The sequence below is a fragment of the Cervus elaphus genome, chromosome 5, assembly GCF_910594005.1.
Source record: "Cervus elaphus chromosome 5, mCerEla1.1, whole genome shotgun sequence".
Taxonomy (NCBI): domain Eukaryota; kingdom Metazoa; phylum Chordata; class Mammalia; order Artiodactyla; family Cervidae; genus Cervus; species Cervus elaphus.
This window is the reverse complement of record NC_057819.1, coordinates 3,496,366-3,519,632: the sequence shown is the minus strand read 5'-3', so window position 1 is coordinate 3,519,632 and position 23,267 is coordinate 3,496,366. Positions and strand designations below refer to the sequence as shown.

The following is a 23,267-nucleotide window of genomic DNA, read 5'->3' as shown; positions in this document are numbered from 1 at the left end:
GTGTTTCATTGATTGGTATTTAAATGTTGAACCAACCTTGCATTTCTGGGACAAGCTTCACTTAATCAAGATGATTTGCCCTTATTATGTATTGGTGGATTACATTTGTTAATATCTTTCTGAGGATTTTTGTTTCTGTTCATGAGGGATATCATTAGACTGTAGTTTTTGTTGTTGTTTGTTTGTTTTTTTGTAATGTCCTTGTCTGGTTCTGTTATCAAGCAATACTGGCATCATAAAGTGAATTGGGAAGCGTTCCCTCGTCTAATTTTCTTACAGAGTTTGTGTAGAACCTGTATTGTTTTTTCCTTAAATGTTTGGTCGAATCTGTCAGCTGAGCTTCTTTTTAAAAACAAGAAAACTGAAGTACGTTTATCAATACAGCGTTATGTTAGGTTCTCATGTGCAGCACGGGGATTCAGTTATACACATGCACACACACATAAATATTCTTTTCCATTAAAATTATTGCAGGAGATTGAGTACAGTTCCTTGTGCTACACAGTAGGGCCTCCCTGTTTGTTTCACCTATAGCAGTGTGGATCTGCTAGCCTCAGACTCCTGATGTATCTTCCCCGCCCCCTTCCCCTTTTGGTAATCCTAAGTTTATTTTCTGAGTCTGTGAGGCGATTTCTGCTTTGTGAGTAAGTTCATTTGTATCATATTTTATTTTTAAGAAACGTTTATTTATTTGACTGGGCCGGGCCTTAATTGCCCCACTGGGGATCTTTGTTGCAGCATGCAGGATTGTTCTCGTGGCATGCCGACTCTTCGCTGTGGCGTGTGGGATCTAGTTCTCTGAACAGGGATCGAACCCTGGCCCCCTGCATTGGGAGCATGGAGTCTTAGCCGCTGGACCACCAGGGAAGTCTCTTTAGTTTTCTTAACGTGGAGGCTTAGATCACTCATTTTAAACCTCTCTTCTTTTTGGTAAGAAGCTATTCAAGCTATGCATTTTCATCCAAGCACGGCTTTGGCTGCATCCCATAAATTTTGATATGTTGTACTTTCTTTATCATTTGATTACAAATATTATCTAATTTTCCTTGTGGTTTTTATTTGACCCTTTAGCCATTTAGAAGAGTGTAATTTAATTTTCATATATTAGGGTATTTTCCAGGTTTATTTTTGTTATTGCTTTCTAATTTAATTCTGTAGTAGCCACAGAACATACATCTTATCACGTTAAATTTGAGATTTGATATATGGGCTAGCACTGCTGTGTCTTGGTGAATACCTCACATATTGTTGGAAAAAATGGGTATTCTATCATTGCAGGGTGTGGTGTGCTATAAACGTCACTTAACTCAAGTTGATGGATAGAGGATACTTGAAGATTCACATCTTCTAAATCTCTCTTCTGTCAATACCTTCTAGCAATTGCTGAGAGAGTGGTATTGAAATCTCTAACTGTAACTGTAGATTTCACTTCTGGTTTATCTACTTTCAGACTATCTTAGGAAGTGCATGCCCAACCAGGAGTTTGTCTTTTTAATGAACTGACTTCTTTTGTCATTATGGAACTTCCTTCTTTATCTCAGTCCTAAAGCCTCTTTTGAGATGTTATTAAGGTCATTCAGCTTTCTTGTAATTGCCATATGCCTGATGTTTCCTTTCCTAGTATTTTACTTAAGAGTAAAACCCATCAATGTCTCTATATTTAAAGTGTGTTTCTTGTAGAAAGCATATGGTTAGTTATTTTGTCTATGTGCTAATATTGAAAGGGGTTTTATTGAAGATAGCCTATAATGGGTCTTGCTTTTTAATCCAGTCTGATAAAGGCTCTCACTTTTAGAATGTTGAGAGCATTTTAATTTAATGTAGTTATTGATATGGGAAGCCCAGGTGTCTCGGTGGCAAAGAATCTGCCTGTGATGCAGGAGACTCGGGTTCCATCCCTGGGTCGGGACGATCCCATGGAGGAGGAAATGGCAACCTGCTCCAGTATTCTTGTCTGGAGAATTCCACGGACAGAGGAGTCTGACAGGCTACAGTCCATGGAGTCGCAAAAGTCAGATACGACCTAGCAACTAAACAACAACAATGATTGATCTGTTTGGGTTTCTATCTACTATTTTGTTATTTGCTATTTTTTCTCTTTTCCTGCCATCTGTGATATTTTTAGTATTCATTTTTTTCCCTTTATTGGCTCATTACTATGTATCTCTCTTCTCAGTGGTTGCTGTAGGGTCTCCATTAGGCATCTTTGACTTATCCCAGTCTTCCTTCAAATCATATACCAGTTCAGCTACAAGCGCCTTAACAGCAGTAGACTTCCACGGTCCCTCCCCCTCTTTCTGCGGTGTCCTGCTTTGCTTTTGAAGATACAACACACTTTTTAAACTTGCTCTATAAGTTATCTTTAAACAAAATTTAAAAGGGAGGAAAACCAGCCTCTTCTATGTTCACTCACACATTTATCTTTTTTATTACCGAACCGGACTTGGGTCCCCTCAGCCCTCTCGGCAAAGCCGACCTGCTGACGCCAGTCTGTGGCGAAGGGAAGTTCAGTGCTTATTTGCAGGGCGCCAAGCAAGAAGAAGTCTCCTGCTCAAAGGACCCAGACTCCGATGGCTTTCAGGGAAGGTTTGAGTTTAAAGGCGACATTTGGGGTGAGGTCTGCAGGGTGCATGGCCTTCTTCTGAGTGGTGGGCGGTAACAGGTGACGTTTCTAGAGTCGGAATCGTCAGCCTTCTGGTTCCGACCAGTCTGGGGTCTCTGTGCCTGTGCTCAGCGTACAGTCTGCATCCCCGACCTGGGTGAGGGTCACCATCCTGCAGAGCCCAGAGACGCGTGTCCGATTGTCGTGAATGCCCTGCGGGGGAACAGGGACTCTGCTTTATGCTGAGTCGTGTCATCGCTTTTCTCCCTTGACCGCTTTCCCTTCGTTTCCTGCATTCCCCCTCCTCCCTGACTAGTAACTGCTTGTGCCTGCTCTTTGGAACCCAGGGGGGACTAAAGCCTTCTTAACAAACCAGACTCAGGGGCGTTTGTACCCGAGAGACCCTGCAGAGTCCTGCCCACCGTCATTTCCGGCCCTCTTGGCGCCTCTGTCTGGATCTGAGTTGCCATTTGGTATCACTTCCTCTCGGCTTGACGAACTCACTTTCACATTTACTGCAGGTCAGCGAGCCACAGATTCTCTCAGGGTTTATTTATCCAAACATATCTTTCTTCCACCTTTACTTTTGAAGGACATTTTTATGAACTATGAAGTGCTAGTGTTGCAGGAAGGGGGACCCCTTCCAGGACCCGAAACTGGGCTCTTGTCTAACACTCGGAAATGAATTGTCCGAGGAGACACATGTTGACAAAGCAAGAGATTTTATTGGGAAAGGGCACCCGGGTGGAGAGCAGGAGGGTAAGGGAACCCAGCAGAACTGCTCTGCCGAGTGGCTCACAGTCTTGGGTTTTATGGTGATGGGATTCGTTTCCAGGTAGTCTTTGGCCAATCATTCTAATTCAGAGTCTTTCCTGGTGGCGCACACATCGCTCAGCCAAGATGGATGCTAGCAAGAGGGATTCTGGGAAGTGGACAGACACGCGGTGTTTCCTTTTGACCTTTCCCGAACTCTTCCAGTTGGTGGTGGCTTATTAGTTCCATATTCCTTATCAGGATCTCCTGTCATAAAACAACTCATGCAAATGGTTACTATGGTGCCTGGCCAGGGTGGGTGGTTTCAATCAGTGTGCTTCCCCTAACACTAGGGTCCTTTCTCCCCGCTCTGTAAGGACGCTGGCCCTTCCCTGTCTTCTGGCTCACATGCCCGTCGCCCAGGCACGTCCGCTTTCAGGGCTCCAGCGTCCAGATCCTGGAGTTAAGCTGCCCACCAGGTGACGGGGCAGGACCTCTGCAGCGCCCCCGGCACTGAAGGGGGCCGGCAGTGGAGCCCACAGCCCCGGGGCATGGTGAGATCCGGGCTGGGAGGCTGTGCGGCAGAGTGCTTCGCGGACTGCGGGCTGACTGTGTGCTGTCAGCAGGCAGGGACCCTCTGTTGCTGCCTGGGTCTCACCAGCTCCAGGAAAGGGGCCTTTTGTAGCACACAGCCACCCCATGGCCCCGAGACCATCCAGTCCTAAATGGCCTTGAAAAATCAGCACAGCCCCGCAGAGGCCCCCCCCCACCTGTTCCATCAGTGGCCCCCCTTCCCGCCCGGGTGGGCCTGGGACCAGGACCGCAGAAAGTTGACCTATTTAAGGGGAGCGCCCCCCCCCCGGGCCACTGTGGAGCCAATCGGAGACGGGTCTTGGGTGGAAACTTGGCCCAAAGATGTTGGGTCTCTGCAGACCTAGGGGTTGTAATTCAAGCCCGCCTGGCCGTGGGGTTTCAGACCGTGCAGGCCTGTCCTCCGACGCCCACACGTGCTGTGTGTATCTTTCTTTCCGTACATCCAGGTTTCTCCCTCAGCCCCGCCGCCTCACTGAGCACCCCTTGGGCTCTGCAGTTGAGGGGAAGCTCCCAGACAGGCTCAGAGGACCTCAGCTCGGGCTGAGGCGCCTCTCTGGGGGCTCGGGGAGCAGCTTCTGAGGAGGGGTCCCCAGGACTGGGGTAGGGAACCCGCCGGCACGGCCCCAGGCAGGCAGGTGGCCCTCCTCTACGAGACGGGGTTCTTCCCTCCCCGCTCCCGCCCCCTCTTCCCTCCTCTCTGCTGGCCTCCCCTGCTGCTTTCCCCTCCCCTGGCCTCACAGAGGCTGTCACTTCCACCACGTTCCCCTCCCCATGGTTCCCTGTGGCCGTATCTCCCCCTGGGCACCAGCTCCTGGTCTCCAAGACTTGGCAGTTGCAAACCACCCCCTTCGGTTTTAAAGGACAGTCACTTTCACTGTCTTCACAATACCATCACACATTGGAATTTCCAATTTCCATTTCTTCTAGAAAGCAGAAAACCAGCCTCTTGATTTACAGTGAGAAGTGTAACAGCCAAGAGCCTGAGAATGATGCTCCCTGGCCCTGTAGGAACAGTTTTCCGACCGAGGCTGGGCGAGCAGGAAGGCAGAAGCCAGGGGCCATCAGGCCTCCGGGGTCACACGCCTTCATACCCCGTTCTTGGGAGCGAACGGCCAGCAAAGTCCCGCCTCGTTCATCTTTGGCCAAGTTCCTCGAAAGCAACTTCCTTCCCGAAAGTGGACTTCTCTGGGGTCTCACTGTCTTCAGATTGATTTTCCTCCTTAGCCGTCACGGCTCGAGTGGCTTTTTCCCCAGCCAAGCCTTGGAAGCCCCCTGCCCACGGTGGTGTCTGCAGGGGTCCTGCTGGTAGGGCCCTCTGAGCTGTGGGGTGGCTGCCCACCCCCCTAGTCCAGCAGGTGCGGGTACAGGGGAGACGGGCTGGGGAGGTGATGGGGAGGGAACCGCGCAGAGGGTGGGGGCTGGCGGCCGGTTCCCTTGAGCCTCTCCCCCGGCAGGCCCTCCCCCAGCCCCGTCTCCTTCCCCTGGCTTTGGGTCTGAGCCCCAGTTCCTACTCCCAGGTGGCAGATCTGGGCTCTGCCTGCTCTGCTGGGACGCGGTTACTCTCGCAGTTGGCGTTCTGCCCCGTCTTACGGTGGCCCGGCTCCCAGGGCTTCTGCAGAAACGACCAGTTCTGCTGAACCAGCAAACCAGGGTAGGGCGGGGTTGCTTGCTTGGTCACAGGGTCGTTCCCTCCACCTTCCCTTCCGCCTCCCAGAGCACGAGGAGCAGAGGTCCCCCCAGGATCGAGTGCACGTCTGTGGGAGCTTCTGTATCAACCCTGGCTGCTGAACTTCCCCCGGAGCAGTGTGGGTCTGCCCGGCAGACCCCTCCTTTAGGAGCAAACTCTGGGGCCCAGAGAAGGGAGAGACCTCCTCAAAGTCACACAGCCTACTAGTGGCCAAACCAACAGCTGAGCTGAGCCCCGCCGGCCCGGCAGTCTCCCTAGTGACCGGGGAACATAGGAGACAGACAGCAGAAGTTGGACTGGGCGCTGGGAAGCCTCGGTGTCATCCAGGCGCAGGAATGCCCTCCCCAGCCGCGCCGACCCCCCCAACCCCAGCCTCCCCAGTCAGTTGGGTCCTTGGGTCGGGGCTCCCAAGGACAATGGGTCACGATGAGGACTGTCCACTGTCCTTCGTGTCCTCCAGGAGGGATGTTCAGAGGCCTGCGAACACACGGCCTGGCCAGGCTCCCAGTTGCGTGGATGGGGACCCAGAACAAGGAGAGGAATAAAAGGGCCTTTGGAGGAGCTGAACAGCCTCCAAAAACACCCCCACCCCTGCCTCTCGGCCTCACTCTGAGCCGCGCCACTTTGAACACATTCTACCAGGTCTGCTCTCCCTGGATTGGCATCAGAGACAGCGGCTGCCTCTGCCTCTGCCCGCCCAGGGCCCCTCGCCTCAGTCACCCTCTGTCACTGAGGCCTGGAGACAGCCCTGCGTGCAAAGTTCTCTCGTGTGGTCTTGTGGCCGTCTGACTTTTTCCGAGGATAAGCAGCCGTGGCTGTCGTCAGGCCAGGGAAACGAAAGCCGGCAGGCTCCCGTGACGGGCTCAGCCATGCTGCTACCACCGGCTCAGTGGTTTTTCGTGCAGGCCGCAGACCTCGGAACTCGAGACCGGTGTGGGTGCTGAGCTAAAACCAAACACTCCCACCGGTGGGGCTCCTTGTTATCCGTCCCCGGACGCCCTGACTGTTCCCGGGCCGCTGGTCTCACAGCAGGCAGCAGAGGGGTGGGCGCCCTTGCCTAACGGGGAGGAGCGGGAGGCGGGTTGGGCTGACGGGGGCAGAAAGAAGCCCTCCTGGCGTCCCCACCACAGCCCTGGTCCACGGGGGCCGCAGCTCACAGCGCGATGGGACCCAGGCGGCTGCTAACTGGTGATGACACCGTGGAGAAAAGGCCTCTGGAGCAGAGGTGAGCCACCAACACCCAAGCTGCCTGCGGGTTGTGTGGACAGAGGCTGGGTTTCAGTGTGGAAATTCTGTGTGACCTCCTGAGCTGCCAAGACGATAGAACTTTCTTTCATCTTCTCTGGTTACTCAGAAGGCAGCATAGGACCCCAGAGATAGGGACACCCCCGGAGCCAGACGCCTGGGGTCCGCGGGAGCCCCTCAGCCCTGCTGGCTGTCTGCAGAGCTGATGGGGGGTGCCCAACACCCGAGCTGGGGTGCAGGGGACAGACAGAGGGCATCGAGGCAACACAGCTGGGGAGGCCGCGCAGTCCTCACCCGGCCGCAGTGTAAAACCTCCTGGAGACACTTTTCCAACAATACTGAGGCCCTTCCCAAGGAGGGTGGGCCTGCAGGGCTTTCTGTGAGCCAGGGGCCAGCGGTCGGCGGGGTGGAGTCTGGGGGCCTGTGGTGGAGGCCGGGGGAGCACAGCAGCTCCCCCCGCCCCCGTCAGAAGGCTCACTGTTGCCTGGGTGGGGCGGGCGCCGCGGGGAGGGTCCACCTGCTGAGACCAGGTGGGCTCGCGGCTGGACATCACCAGGTCAGAGGGCGGGGCGCGTCCGTGCTCCTTAACAAGGGCTCACACGCTGGGGGCAGGCTGCAATGTCTCCACCCACGCCCAGCCAGCGTGGGGTCGTGCCCTCACGCCCCTGCCTCAGCTTGGCTGAGGGGCAGCCCACCTCTGCCCCTTGGGACCCTGGGCAAGCCGCGGACCAGGATAAGGCAGACGAGTGAGTCCGGAGGCGGGGGCGGGGGGGCATGGAACAGCAGCCTCCGGCAGTGCACCCCCCCGTTCCTTCAGGAGACCCGTGGACTCCTGGTTAGGGTGGAAGCGCTGGCTGGGCAGGGCGCTCTGCCCACGGGCAGGGGCTGTGGGTGGCAGGTTGCCTTCAGCGTCGCAGCAGATGCCGCAATTGGAACTGCGCCTCTATTTTTATGCTCCATCTCTGCACCAGTGTTCGCTTCCCTGGAGGGGGGCCCTATGGCCAGAGCCGTCCGTCACCCTGAGGATGCTGCGTGGCCCCGGGTCCCGGGCTCTGCCGAGGAGGGAGGCGCTGGGTCAGTGGGCGTCTCTTGCGTCTTTCACTCGTCCTCGTGACTCTGACCCCAGCCCCTCCAAGGAGAGGAAAGGGGCGGGTTTCTTTGCTTTCTTGAGCTTTCCGCCCAGCCTTTCACTGGCCTCTCCACCCGGCACAGGTTCCCCAAGGGGTGTTTTTCCATGGGAAGAGAAGAGTCAGGCGGGTAACGGCCTCCAGACTCATGTTTGTGGGGTGCTGTTTGTGCCCCCACGTCTCCGGTGGAAGCGGAGTGAAGCCCGGGGCGCCCATCCTTGGCGGCCCACTCAGCCTCATTGACAGTGGTCCTGGTGGGGGGCCACCCCTGCACCCCGCTGCAGAGGGAGCCGCCCTCCGCACACCCCGTGCCAACCACCAGAGGGAGGAGGGGAGACGGGTCCACCCGATACCGACGCTCTGGCTTGTCCTCCACCTGCCTGCCAGGGCTTGGTGATTTATTATTAATTGTTATCTGATGTTTCCACCAGATCCTGACATGCCCTCCAAGGTCTTCAAGGTTCTCGAAACTTTCTGTCACCTCCCTGCTTCAGGGGAAGGGATGTCATTCATCCTGTTTTTGAAAGTGGTTTTCTTTGATCATTGATTCCTTTTTCTACAGAGCCCCCTGCAGGACTAGTGACCCACAGACTCTACCTTGAGAAGACAGCCCTGCTTTCCCTCTGGGTTCCCATCAGGAAGGACTGACAGTGTCCTGGTGGAGGGGCAGTCCCGTTCCCAGGGGCCCTCGGTGGCTCCCGGTCACGTCTGGCCTGGTCCCCCGGCCTCACTGTCTAGCACCGAGGCCCCTGACCTGCCTCGGGGGCTGCATCTCAGGGGCGCTCGTCCTCCGGGCTCTGGTCGTCCACCTGCGGCCCGGCACGCCTGCTGCCCCTCCCTGGGGCGGCCCCTCCTCCACAGGGCGCACCTCTAAGGCAGCCCCGTCCTCCCAAGGCCTCTCGGGGCCCCACCCTGGGGCTCCTGTCTGAGCCCTTCTCTGTGCAGACCAGGAGACCCCCAGCCTCCCTCTCCCTGGTGCCCGGGTGGGGGCCCTGAGGGCCAGCGCTGCCCCCGAGCAGGGCTCTCCGCCTCCTCCCCAGGTGGAGGGCCCTGGCTGGTGCCGGCCAGCGGCTGCAGTCTCTCAGCCTCGGGGCCATGGAGGAGGCAGGAGCCGCCAGGCTCTGCAAAGACGGCTCTGCCGGCTCCAGCCCCACCACCCAGGAGCCCCGGGGTCTTGGCACGATCCTTAGCTCTCCATGCCACCCTTTCCTGTCCCGTGCACGTGACTCTTGTAGCCAACGGTGTCACACGAGGCGATGACACAGCGCGGGCAAGCTCAGGGCAGGCCGTCACCGAGCCGCGGGGCCCTGGGGTCTCAGAGCCACGAGGTCACTTGACATCGTGGGCCCGCCTCAAGGCCTCTGTTGTCAGCATCTGGCTGATTGGATTCTGTGATCGATTCTGGGCAGCTTAACACAGCTCCAGAAATCTAAACAACCATTGCCAAACCTGCTGTAATGGAATTTTTGAGGTGTTACTGGTTGCGGATTGGAAGTGGCTGTTTTCTGCCAAGACTGCAGGGGCCCGTGACGCTGTTTGTCTCCTCAGAGGCCCTTCGGGGGGTCTCTGCACAGCCAGACTGCAGGGGGCCCTCCCTGCTTCAAGTTCTTGGTGCCCAGGAGGGGTCCGGGCAGGAGCGGCCACTCAGGGACTGAGGCCACGGCTGGAAGGCTGCAGGGCTGGGGGTCTGGCCTCTCCGCGTCCTGTGGTGGGGGGTGGAGAGGGAAGGGGGCCTGCCCGCACTGACCCGCCGACAGCGCTGCTGGGTCCAGGAGCACCTCTGGGCCAGGCTGTGATGCAGCACCCGCCGTAGCACCCGCAGCTGCTGCTCTGAGCTGGATCTTGGGCCACAGGCTCTCCCTGCCGCGGTGCAGCGGGGAGCAGGGGCCCTTCCGCGCCCTGTCTTCTGTGGAGTGGCAGGGGGCCGGCCGGGGGTGCGCACCCAGCCCAGGTCCTGTCCCCCCGGCCTTCCCCCGCCAGCGGCTCTCCTTGACTGTCTGCTGGCCGCCTCCCACCTTGTGCCACTCACCCTGAGTGGCTGTGGGTCGCCGTGCGTGGTCACCCCCTTGGGGAGCGGGACAAGGCTTCTCTTATGGCCCTGCCCGCTCTGGGCCCCTGCCTGGTCTGTGACCTCGTGCCTGCCTAGCAACTGTTGAGCCTTGACCTCCGAGAAGCCCCCACCTTCTTTTCACATTTTCGGGTGTTCCTCCCACCGTGGAGGCAGGTCCCGGCCAAGCACTGGGGAGGGAGCTGGTGGGTTTGGGGTAACTCTAACTCATATCCAGCCACAGTGGCTGAGGGGAGAGGGTCCTGTTCACCTAGTGCTGGACTTGGAGGAGGTCGTGGCAGGTGAGGGCAAAGCCAGGTTCCCCAGAGAAACAAGCGAGCAAGTGCAAATCAGGGCAGCCCCGGGGGCGCCCGACCCCCAGGTCCCCACCATCTCACCTCCCGCACCTTCCAGGCCAGTCTGCACTGCCCCCTGACAGGGCTTGCCCACCCAGAAACTTGATCCATTCTCCTCAAAGATGGAGGTGGGGGGTGAAAAAAGAGTTCTGCTTCTAAAAATAGCCCACCTGGCTCTGCTCCGCTGGCTGTTTCCATGGCAACCCTCTCCTTCCCAGGAGTTCCAGGTGGAGGAGGGTCCGTCCCAGCGGCCCCGGTCCGGGCAGTGCCCAGGGGCCCCTCAGTCACAGCCGGCCAGTGGAGGCTTTAGGAGACCCCCCCACGCGGTCAGGGAGGCATGTGTGCCAGGCTGGTGGGGAGCTCAGAGGGACCTGTGAGGTCTCTGTGCCCGGACAGGGGGTCTCAGCGCTTAAGTGGAGAGCATCCCCCTTTCCTCAGGCAGTAAGTCGGACGGACTGACCCACGACAGATGAGAACGCAGCCTCGGGTCCCGCTTAGCCACCGCCCCTCGGTGATGGCTCCCAAGGTGTCTGCGTCCTAATTCTCAGAACCTGCGAATGTGTTACCTTCCGTGGCAGAGGGATTGTGCCCACGGGGTTAAGTTGAGGACCTTGAGCCGGGAGGTTATGCGAGGCCCACCTGGATAACCTGGGGTAATCACAGAGTCCTTATGAGACGGAGGCAGCTGATTGGAAGATGACGGTCTGCTGACTCTGAGGATGGAGGCCACAAGCCAGAAAAAAGGAGGCCACGCCCTCCCCAGGAGCCTTCAGCGGGGTGCAGCCTCGCCACACGCCCGTGCCGAGGGCCTCTGCCCTCCACGGCGGCAGGAAATTAAGTCTGTGCCACTTGGAGCTGCAGGAACCGTTTCCCAGGGCTGTGGTAACAAGTCTCCACAAGCCCATGGCTTCACACCACGTGATTTTTACTTTCTCACGGCTCTGGAGCCCACAAGTCCAAAATTAAGGTGTCGGGGGCGCTCTTCTCTCTGACGGCCCAGGGAGAACGTGTCCCAGGCCTGTCTCCGCGGCTGGTGTCGCTGGCAACCCTTGGCTTGTAAATGCTTCGCTCCAGTCTCTGTCAGCACGGAGGCTGTGTCTTTGCTTCTCTTCTTGTAAGATCCGTCAAAGCAGATCAAGGACCAGCCCTCCTCCAGTATTATCCTAACTAATGGCACCTGCAGCAGCCCAAATGTCACATTCTTTTTAAATTTTTACTTACTTTTGACTGTGCTGGGTCTTCACTGCAGGCTTCCTCTAGTTGGGGTGCGCCGGGCCGCTCTGCAGCTGCAGCTCCTCATCGCGGTTGGCTCCCCGTGTTAGAAGCACAGGCTCTCGGCTCAGTGGGTTATGGCCCACAGGCTTAGTTGCTCTGCGGCATAAGGGGTCTGCCCGGACCAGGGACCAAACCCGTGTCCCCTGCATTGGCAGATGGACTCCTATCAACTGTGCCACCAGGGACGTCCTGTGGTCACATTCTGAAGTTCCAGGAAGGAGATGAATTTGGGGGGAGGGACACACCAGCCAACCCAGGGTAGCCCCCAAGGGTTGGAAACTCCTGCACTGGCCGTGGACTGCCGTCTTCTGCTGGCCCGGTCGGGGTGGATGGAGAAGTTGCGACTGCTGCCTTGGGAATGAATCAGTAACCTGAACGTCATGGATTTATTCTCTTCTAGCAAAAAAGGATTCGTTCTCGCCTTTAGAGCCAGTGAAATCCAATGGGTGTTTTGGGAGTCGGTGCTTTTCTAGAAACGGTGGTGTCGGGAGAACAGGCTGGGGCCCTTGATTCCACGGGCTGTTGCAGCACGTGGTCCCACTGTCCCAGAGCCGCCAGCATTGTACCCTGACTGCGCCCCACTCCCCGGCTTGTGGGCCAGACCGGGGGTTCTTCCCACGCTCCTCAGCCTGGAGCTGCCGTTTGCTGTGGTCACTTGAGCCGGGAGGCTCCAGGCACCCCTGGCTGAGGAACATCGTTCTGAGAAGGCGCCAGCGCGTTGGCCCGGAGTTCCCCGGGGAGGAAGGGCAGAACCCTTGTCCCGACCTGCAGGCAGCATCGGCTCTCGGGAGTCGTGGCCTTTGCGGCTGGTGGAGCAGCTCGCTGGGCTCCTGCTTAGCTGTTTTTCTGTGAAGTTTTTTTATTTTTAAAAAAGAAACAACAAAACACTCTTGTTGGCTTATTTGTCATTTATTTTTAGCCGTGCTGGGTCTTTGTTGCTACACACAGGCTTTCTCTAGTTGCAGCGAGAGGGGGCTACTCTCCGGTTGCGACACTCAGCCATCTCGCGGTGGTGGCTTCTCTTGTTGTGCATCGCGGGCTCTAGGCACCCAGGCTCATGGGCTTAGCTGCCCCGCAGCACGGGGAATCTTCCTGGACCAGGGATCGAACCCGTGTCCCCTGCATCGGTAGGTGGATTCTTAACCACTGGACCGCCAGGGAAGTCCTGTGTGCAGGTTTGATCTGAACGTCAGCGGCTCCAGGAGCAGCAGCGTGCAGGCAGGCAGGCAGGCAGCAGGGGTTCGGCACCGAGGCGGCCGGGCCAGCGGGGGAAGGAGGCAGGAGGATGGGCGGGCAGAGCTGCTTCCTCCTGCCCTGGCCTCCTCCTTGCCCCCCCACCCCGCCCCCAGCTCTCCTGTCCTTCCCCCGTCACAGACACTCCATTCAGCCCCCTCGGGTCAAGCCTCTGCTCTCCCCCTCATATTCCCACCCCGGGGCAGCCTGGCAGGCCCTCCCCACGGCTGCGCTGTGCCGAGTCCTGGCCATCACGTGGGCTCTGCCAGCGGCCTGGGCGCCCTCGTGGCCGGGAGCGTGGCTTCGGCGTGGCCCTGGGATTCGGGGGCTGCTGCCCCTGCAGTTGCAGCATTTCTGTAGGGTTTTGAGTCTATGGGTAGTTCCGTGTCTGCCGTGTTGTTGACATGTGGGCGGTTACTTTGTTCCTCTCACAAGCTCACTGTCCCTGAGTTTCAGTCCCAGTGGAAGTGGGGACACAGAGGACATGTGAGGTCAGAAAAGCCTGAGAACCTCCAAGGCCACCCGCTCGAGAACCGCAGCCTAAGCCACTTTGCACGCATGAGCGTCTTCCTTCCTCATACGACATGCCCGCCAGCAGAGGAGCTCCCTTCTAAGTTGGGGTGGTGGGGGGAAGCAGGACACCCTGTTCATGCACGTGAGGGAATCTGCTGGTCTTTCAGAAAGCACAAGTGGAGTTAATGCCATCCATCCTTTCTGCCAGCTTGAGCACTGCCACATCGAGTGGTTTGGTTTGCGTCTCTGATGTTGAGCTTTATCTGTGTGTCCAACGTGGATCTGCTCCTTGCAGAGGCCCCTGAACGGAGGCCTGGGGCTCGGCACGGCCAGAGTGCACCATCGGGGGCCCGGGTCCCCTCCCTTGTTCAGCCCCTCCCTGCACTCCGCCCCCAGAGCCTCCTCTTTAACCTGGACCTCTGCTCAAATGCCCACACAGTCCGTTTGGCCACGGGACGGAGGCCCAGGCTCCTCAGCCATGCCCTTACCCGCTCCAGCTTGTGGCTCTGCGCCCCTTCTCCCCACCCTGCCCTCGTGTGTGACTGCCGCCTCTGTGCAGGCCTCCTGGGATGCACCCAAGATTAGTCATCCATTCACTGCCCACCCCCTCCCTCCTCATGTCCTCACCGTGTCTCTGGGAGGCACTGGCGGCCCCTTCCCACAGGACAGACTCTGCTGCTCAGCAGTTGCTGACCCAGTGCCTTCCCGTCCCACCCCCAAACACCCAGCCAGCGCCCTGGGAGCAGAGAAGCAGTTCCCCGGGCAGCTGGACCTGACCTGGACCCCAGAACTGCTTGCTGAGGTGCAATGACCTCCCCCACCCCAACTCCCGGCCCTCCCGCAGGAAGGTGCTCAGAGTTTGGGCGGTCAGTTCTTGCTCAGAGTACAGGGGCTCACGTTCAGGCTGACCACAGCCAGCATGCCCCCCCACGCCCCTCCCGGTGCCCAGCGGCAGCCACACTGACCAGTCAGTGGTTATTCTGGTTATTAGACATGTTGAACCCGGGAAGCGAGAGGACGTTCCATTGTAACTCAGAGCCCCGGACAGGCCTGGAGGCTGCAGAATTGCCACAACCATGGCCCTGGGCGATCTCAGAGCACCTCCTGGCCCCCAGACCTACCTTATCGGGTCATCAGCATGCACTCACCAAGGCAGCGCCTTGCCCAGGGCCCGGCACCCAGCCATTTGAGCCTTCCGTAGGTGATCCAGGAGGAGGAACCGCCTCCGTGCAGACCACCTGGCCCTGTACCGGCAGGGCCCTAAACCTGTGATTCGGTGTCAGGAGCTGAGTTTTCACGCCTGCAGAGTGGGAACAGTCGCTGTCTGCCGGCCACCTTGCGGCTGAGCATTCTTGTTGGTCAGGCGAGGGGTCAGGACCTGGCCCGGCATGTGCGGCTCCAGACGCCGGGTTGTTTCAGGGCTGCAGTGGGGCTGGATGGGTGGGGTGAGCCCTGTCCCCGGCCCGGCTGCCCCCCACCGCCTCCTTGCTGGGGGGGCAGGCCCTCCGCGGCTGGCCAGACGCTGCCCCCAGCTCAGGGCGTGCGCAGCAGTGACTCAGCCACGCCGCCCCCACACACCCTGCCTGCCATGGGAGGAAGTCTGTTCCCTCACACTGTGTACTTTTCTCAAAAATTTGTATCTTGGGTTACGGATTTTCGTCACCAAAAAATATATATATATAAAAGTTTCCTGCTGATTATTTCTGAAACAAGGCATCTTAGAAACCCTGGACACTCACAGGCTCTGGCCCTCACAGGCTGGCACTGAAGCGGCTGCAGAGCCCAGGCCAGCCGTCCACCCCGCCGCACTCTCCACGGAGCCCCGCTCGAACACAGGCTGGGCTGGCCAGGGGCCAGGCTCCAAGGTACCCCAGACTGTAGGACGGGGTGCCGAGGGCACCTGGGGCCCCAGGAGAGGGGGTGGTGGGAGGGGAGTGAGCCGGGGGCCCCCGAAGCCCGGTGTGAGGGGGCTGCTCTGTAGGCAGACAGACTAGCCCGCGGTGGGGGGGCTGGGGGGGCATGGGGCTGGACTTCACCTCCCCGAGCCCATCGCCTGTCTGTCCCCCGGGGAAGGCACAGTCCCTGCCTGATAATGCCGCTGAGGGGCCACGGCCGGTGTCTCCACGTGCAAGACCCCACAGGCAAGCATGGCCTTGCTCCTCGGGGGAGCCCTGCAGCAGCAGGGAGGGGCTGTGACTGTGGCCTGGGTGTCTCTGGGGGGCGCGGAACGTGGGCCGGCGTTGGGCCGGGGACACAGAGGGGAAGCCCTGAAGCAGGAGCAGCACTGTCTGCAGAGAGCGGGCAGCCTGGTGCCGCCGGGGGTGGGCGGAGAGCAGACAGCGAGGTGAGGTGCGGACAGTGGGGGGAAGCGGGGTCCGTGGGGCCCGGCCTGTGATTCGGGGACTCTGCTTCTTCCGGCGGCCTCTGCGGGTCTGGGATGGGTGCTGCCCACCCCTGCCTGCACCCTGCAGAGCTTAGCCAGGCCCTGTCATTCAAGCTGGTCCCCTCTCCATCCCACCTGCTGGGGGGCTGGCGGACACCCCGCCCTCACCCAGGCAGCTCTCTCTCCCGGCAGCTCTACCTGCCCCTCCGTCCCGGTCTCCCCCCCGCCGGGCCCTGAGAACCACGCCACATCTCTCCACAGATGACTCTGGGGACGACGAGGACGGGACTCCCTCCCCAGCCGACAAGAGTGAGCTCCACGGCACCATCAGGAGCCTCTCACTGAAGCTAGACGACCTCGGCACGTGCAATGAGCTCGTGGCCAAGCACGGGGTGGCGCTGCAGCGCTCCCTGAACGAGCTGGACGGCCTCCGCGTCCCGGCCGAGAGCGGCGAGAAGCTGAAGGCGGTCAACGAGCGGGCCACCCTCTTCCGCATCACGTCCAATGCTATGATCAACGTGAGTGCCCGGCCCGTGGGGAGGGGCCACTCACTCCCCGCTGGGTGGTCCGGGCTCCCCCTCCCCACCTCCCCCATGTCACACCATCCACCCCCCCGGGGCCAGGCTGGGTCGCTGGCCCACACTGTCGGGTGGAGCCCGGAGCTGGGCGTGGGGCCCGGCAGGGGCTTCCTGGGCACGGGAGGCCGTGCTGAGCAGAGCAGCGAGCCCCGTGTCCACAGCGGGGACGCGGCTGCCACACTGCCCCGCCACAGCTGCTGCCCAGACGCGGCTTGTCCAGGACCCGTGACCAGGGGGGCTCGTGCATGTGGGGTGGGGGGCAGGCATTGGGGGGGGTCCCTGGGCCAGCAGAGCTTCCCAGCTGAGGCTGCTGCAGTCTTGCCCACCTGAGGTTAAGGGGCTGAACGAGGGGCCACATGTGTGGACTGAGGGTTCAGCCCCAGGGGTCACCCTCTGCATGGGTCCCGGGAGCCACACAGGAATGTGACCGGGAACCCGGAAGGCCTCTCTGTGGTGGCGGAGGACAAGGCTGAGCCGGGCCACAGGGCCCGCCCTCTCTCGGCCTAATGAGTGCCCCCTCTGGACACAGGCCTGCCAGCCACAGCCCCTCTTCCAGGGGAGCCCCCCAGGAGGGCACACCCTGGCCGGGCTGGCGGCGCCAGGAGCTGGGGCCAGGCATGGGGCGTGGAGGCAGGTTCAGAGGACGAGGCCCGGGCAGGTGTCAGGCCAGCCACAGCGGCAGCCTGCCGTTCCCGGCTGGGGACTCGGGCCCTGCAGCGAGAGGCCTGAGCAGAGGCTGGGCTGTCCATCCAGCAGCAGGGGAGCCAAGGGCAGTGGGACGGCGGGGGCTGGAGCCCACCGCACGCCTGGCCCCTGCACCCCGTCCCCGGACTCCAGGGGCCTGAGTCAGCGCGCGTCTCCCGGTGACAGGCCAGAGGGCTGAGAATGAGCCCGGCCTCCCCGCCTGCCGAGCCTGGAGCCTCATTGTCTCCACGGGCCGTTCTGGTTTTTCCCAGATAATGAGCTGCTCGGTTAGCATCTCTAGCCTAAAGAATTTATCGGGCATCAGAGGCTCGTCTGTGTTTACAAAGCCGTAAAGATGGCTTGCCACCTGAGCGCCTAATGAATTGTGTGGCGGGAAGGAAGCTGAAGCCCCGGGGTTGGTCAGGAAGCCTGTGGGCAGCGCTGGCACCAGGAGATGCGGGCCGCGTGGTGGAACCTGCGCTCTGCCCGCCACGAACGTGACCCCGAGGAGGGCCCCTCCGTGTCTGGCTCCCATGAGGGGCAGAGAAGTGAGGTGCTGGGTGGCCAGGCTTGAGCAGAGGCCCTATTCCTTCCGGGGACCCTTCCCTTCAGCTGCTCCTCGCCCGGCAGGAGTCGGCGTGGCTCTGGGTGGGCGGCCTGTGTGGCTGACAGACAGCGAGTGCCCAGACCCCCACCGTGTGCAGACGGGCCGCACAGGCGGCACAGCCCCACACCCGGCCAGGCCTCGGCCTCCACCCCGGCTTTTAGGAGGGGTTGGACCAAGGAGCTGTAACCGAGGCCGGTCCCGCCCAGGACCCCTTACCCTTCCCATGGCCTCACTGTTGATACCCATGTGGAGAGCTGCCCGGGGCCTCCAGCCGCTAAGTCCAGCTTGTCTAAGCTGGACACAAGCCCAGGTCTGTGCAGCGTGTGGGGGGAGTAACAGTCCTCGTGACAATTGGGGTGAGACCCCCAAGGGCCACAGAGGCCCCTGCTACTCTGAGGTCAACACAGGGAAGGTGCCTCTGCCCAGGCCAAGCCCCATGTCAGATGCCGAGACCCTGATGCACCTCTTACCTTTGGGCAGCAGCTGCACGGGGTCTTTCCTGCAGCGGTGGGGACCCAGCACGGGCGGGAGCTGCCCCAGCTGTCCCCCAGGTCTCATGGGAGGAGGAGGAAGCCAGACCTCCCACTGCTGGGCGCCCCTGCCTCTCCACCACCCCTTCCCAGCTCCCTGCCCTGACCGAGGGAACCTGGGGGACCTCTCCTCCCACCCACTCCTGGCCCCCACCCTGCCCCAACGGGGGGGACTCCTCCATGGGAACCTGGGGACCTCTCCTCCCACCTCCCGTGGACGGTGAACGGCTGTGGGGTCTCCACCGCACAGGCTGCAGTTGAGCCTGGGTCGTGGCAGGGGAGCAGGGAACGGGCCGGCTGGTCAGGCGGTCACCTCCTCGGGAGGGCCCCAGGCAGGCGGCACTCGCCCCCGGGGAGGCGACTGCTGCACCTTCACTTTACCCGGGAGTGAAGTGAAGTTTTTACCTGGGAGTCCGGGGCTGAGCAGCCTTCAGGAGAGAGGCAGGGGGAGGCCGCTGAACCTCCTTCAGATCTGCGAGGAGGCAGCGCTGTTCTCAGCCTTTAGATCCCAAGCTCCCAGCAGGACAGGGAGGGAGGCGCGCTGGACAGTTTCCAAGGCCCCAGGGACTGTGGCGACTGAGGCAGGCCTCCCCGTGGCCCTGCTCCCCGAGGGCGCCCGGCCCTCAGCCGGAGGGTGGCCCCTCTGGTGCATGTTCGAGGGCAGGGGCGCGGGGGGTCCGGCATCGTGGATACTGCAGCGTTGCCCCTGCGCTGCTGCACCTCCTAGAACCCCCCCGCCCACCGATGCTGGGCCGTCCCTGCTCATCTTTCCGAGGCCCCCGGACGTCACCACGGCCAGGAGGTGCTCCTCTTAGATCCCGCAGGGCCCAGGGGCACCACTGAGCCCACCGAGCAGTCTTTAGCCCACTATTTCCACGTCCGATCCCCCACCAGACGCCGTACCCCTCAGGTCGAGCGCAGGTCTTACCTGTGGCCCTAACAGTGGCCCAGTGGGGCTGCCCGAGACACCACGTGGTGACCGCACTGGGCCTCATGTCTCAGGAAAGCAGGTCCAAGTGGCCCACATCTCACTAACCCGCTACAAAGTCATCCTAGGCCCACTTCCTCAGCTGCCGTGTCAGGAAGAAAGTGTGGGCCCTGCCCCCAGGCCAGGCCCAGAGCTAGGTGCAGCACCGTCCCCCCGGTCACCTGGCCTTGCAGACGCGACCCAGCCCGGCTGCAGTGAAATAGGAACAGGGCTTTATGTCGTCAGATCGTAAACGCGTTTTTCTCACGGGGAGGTCACCCGGAGCCCACCCACAGGCCTGTCTCATGGTTCACCTGGCTGGCTCAGCCCTGGTGCCAGGGGCAGCGATGGACCACTGACCCACAGGGAGCCAGAGAGAAAGAGAACCAACTTCCCGGGGTCACACTGCCGACAAGGCGTTCCGCACGCACCCCCTCCCCTGGCCCACTCAGCAGCGTATGGTAGGGAGACTGAGGCAGCTGCTAAGGATAAGAGCCCAGGCCTTGCGGCTCCAGAGCCCCTCGCTCCAGCCCGTGGCTTCCTAGGGGGCAGGAGGATCAGGAAGCCCTCGTCTGCCCACCCTCACCCCACCTCCAGCCCCACATCCCCGCCTATCCCACTGCCCTGTTGGCAGGTCCATGCATCTCCGGGGCTTTTTAAAGTTCATTTAATTGAAGTATAGTTGATTTAGGATGTTGCACTAATGTCTCCCATATAGCACAGTGCCGCAGTTAGGCACATGTTCACGTTCCTTTTTTGTCCTCTTCCACTGCGGCTTATCCAGGGTGCTGACGCAGTAGGACCTTGTTGTTTCACGGGCTTTTCTACCCCAGCATCGTGCCCGTCGTCCCCGCTGAGCTGGGCGCCTGCAGGGACTGGACGCGTTTTCCCTCATGCTCTGGGAGCCCTGTAACTTCCAGGCGTGGCACAGAGTCTGGCATGTGGGAGCGTCAGTGAACGAGAGAAAGACAGCGGGGTGGGGCAGAGGGTTGTGAGAGAACGCAGGAGCGACTGAGTGAACCGCTCAGTGTCTGGCAGAACTCCCCAGTGAGTGAGTCCTGAGACTGATCAAAGGCAGCCCGGCGGGCCCATGCTGGCATCGCCGACTGGGTAACTGTGCATCACTGCCATTTAGGAGGAGCCTCACAGCGCCGTGAACGACCGGGGTTCCTAGGCTGAGCCTCAAAGTGTGTGCAGGGCACCCCCAACCCTGGTCTGGGTGTGGAGGCCGCAAGCCGCACCGGAGAGCCAGGACACGCCCCGTGTTACAGCAGTGGCTGCGTCACAGCGTCAGAGGAGGCAAAGGGCAGAATTAACACGTCACCAGTGCGTACTTTGGGTGTCAGTTTCCACGGGGTGAAAGAACGCACTCCCGTTTTCCTCCTCCCCCGAGCATGTCTTTGTGGTGGAGCAGATGCCCTGGTTTGGGGCTGGCCTCTGGGGGCTGGCAGTGACAGCAGGCGCCTGGGACGCCCTGGCTCCTTCCTGGCATCTTGTTTGCTCCCCACAACGGCCACACGAGGTTGGTGTCCTTACAGCGTCCTTGTCACCATCACGTGTATCACTCAGGCGCTACCCCAAGGCCCAGAGCGAGGGGAGCCTCAGTGTGGAGGTGCAGGGCCCCCTGGTGGGCTGACAGCCCGGGGCCCCTCCTGATGTGGCCCCTCCGAGCTGGGCAAGAACAGGGTGAGGGCAGGTGAGCAGAGCTGGGGGGTGGGTGCGCCCCACAAAAGACCAGATAGTTGAGATGCAAGAAGCTGGGGGGTGGGGCCCAGGTGCTGGCCACCAAGGCCCCCGACAAGGACGGAACCTGCACACTGGGTCCCTCATTTACCAGGGGAGGGAGCAGCCCACAGGGGACACGTCCTGCTGCCTGCGGCAGAGCTGGCCCGCGGGGTGGGTTGCAGACCCTGACGGCAGGGGCACAGGGCACTAGAACCCAGCAAAGCTGGAGCTGAGGGGGGCCCAGCTCCAGCCGGGGGCGCTGTGAGAACAAAGGCGGGGTGAGCAGATGTGCTGGGGGCGGGGGAGGCGGACAGCAAGAGTGGGAAACTGCCGCGGCAGGACAGGCAGGTGGGCACAGGTGAGGACAGGTAGGTGGGAGCAGAGGCAGCAAGTCTGGGTACTGGGGCCAGGGCCTCACATGCGGGGCATCAGAGGAGCGGACCAGGTCAGAAGGGGCCCCTTCCTGCTGGAGACCCTCTGGGGCTGCTCTGAGCCCCATCTGGAGAGCATGGGGGCCCCCCTCTGGGTCCTTCCAAGGCCCATGGGCAGGCTCCCGTCTGACCCACCACTGCTTGGCTCCCAGCAGCTTGCTTGCTTGGGGCCTGGGGAGAGGAGTAAAAATAGATTCCAGGACGGTCTAAAATCGGTCGGCAAACTGGCATCCAGATGGGGCCAGCTCCTGCCCACCAGGGTGAACTATTTTGAGCCTGGAAGGAGCTACTTTAAAGTGTGGACGGAAGTGAGAAGCCGCCCTCGCAGGGCCGTGAGCAAGTACCCTGCATATCCAGGGAGGGCTGGCCAAGCTGAGCCAAGCCCACAGGAGCAGGGGGCCTGGCCCCAGGAGTGGCTCGGCCCAGAGGGGCAGCAAGGCTGGTGGACGCGCAGTGTGGCCATGTGGCTGGTCCTGAGCCACAGAGGCCCCCTGGAGAGCCCGGCACTGCTGTGGCTCCTGGGAGGCCCTTGTTCTCCATCTCAGAGCCCAGGATGGCTATGCTTCTCCCCAGGTGGCCACCTGTGACCTGGACAGTACCTTCCCACCGTCAGGAGGCGAGCGCGGAGGCCAGCCACTCCTGGGTGAGAGAGGAAGGTGGCTCCCTGGACCTGGCATGAGCTACTGGCCACGCAGAGGGGCCCGCGGAACCTGTGACTCCACAGAATTTTCCCCCTATTCGCTGCCTTTAGTACCACAGAGCAGTGGGGGCAGGTCCACAGCGATGCTGCCCACGGGAGGGTCGATGTGGCAAGTTAGCTGGTGGAGCAGCCCCGGCCACCCGCCAACCTGGGAGCCCAAAGACTGTGAACCAGCCACAGGGCCATCCGCCCCGGGCAGGGCCTGGCTGCTGCAGGGGGAGGCATGGCCCTTCCCCGCATCCTCCCTGCGAGCCAGGCGAGCGGAACCTGCTGGGTGTCGAGGGCTGGACCATTTCTGAGCTGTTCCTGTGGCCCAGGGCCCCTGCTCCACCCGGCCCTGGGCATCTGGCCCTTGGCCCCACCTCCTCTGTGGCTCCGAGGGCCACCCAGTCGACACCCACAGACTCCCTGGCACCCTCCTCATGGCCCAGCCAGGGCGGCCGTGACCAGGCAGCAGACCGATGGTTTCTGAGTGGCCGCTGGGAAGGCCGGACCCGAGCAGGGCTCCCAGCTCTGCAGACCCTCCTAGACTTTGGGAGGCTCCCTGGGCCACGCAGAGAGGGGGCACAGAGACCCAGGCGGAGGCCCAATGCCCTGCTCGCCTGCCGACATGTGGGGAGCAGGGAGGCTGTGGCTGCAATGAGGATTAGGATTAGGGGGGACAAAAGCAATTAATGTGCGTCTTCCTTCCCCCGGGTGGAGCTGGGCCAGGGACACAGCCCAGACCCTCGGTGTCTGCCCCACGGGACACCTGCTGGGGTTATCGGCAGCCGCTTCCCTTGGGTCCCAATGGGCTCCCCAGGTGGGCAGCCCTCAGCTGCCTTCACAGGCCTGCCCCTGGGTGGGTGGCAATGCTGTGAGGGGTCCCAGTGCAGGCCCAGGGCAGTGTAGGGGGCTCTGCGGCGGCCCGGGGTGCTGCTTCTGTACAGGGCGGGGCACGGGGTCTGAAGGACAGGACAGGGCCTCAGGGAGATGAGATGTGACTGTGCTCTCAGCCAGGGTCAGCCAGGCCCTCCTGGGGCTGCTGGGAGCCACCCCCGGCTGCCTGCCCTCACTGGGCCCCAGGCCTAATCCAGCTTAGTGAGCGCAGCTCAGCATTCTGGGCGGCGGGGCCAGGCCAGCCCCTGCCTTCCTCTGCGCCTGCTGGGATGGGGCCCGGGGAAGGGCGGCAGCCTCAGGGGAAACCGCTACCTCGGGGGACAGACACAGGTAGGCAGCTCGGGGCGGCGG

The 23,267-nt window shown here is 61.0% G+C and overlaps 1 protein-coding gene across 6 annotated transcripts in view; it reads left to right on the top strand.

Annotated features, from left to right (window-relative positions):
- OSBP2 (oxysterol binding protein 2) overlaps positions 1-23,267 on the top strand; it is a 120,446-nt gene that overhangs the window by 78,848 nt on the left and 18,331 nt on the right. For 4 of the 6 annotated variants that reach the window (XM_043901331.1, XM_043901332.1, XM_043901334.1 and 1 more), the window contains one exon: positions 16,077-16,333. In XM_043901331.1, coding sequence (XP_043757266.1) covers positions 16,077-16,333 — 257 coding nt within the window. Of the gene's footprint in view, positions 1-16,076; positions 16,334-20,789; positions 20,881-23,178; positions 23,247-23,267 lie in introns of those variants that run through there. The other 2 variants (XM_043901335.1, XM_043901336.1) reach the window with 2 other exon arrangements.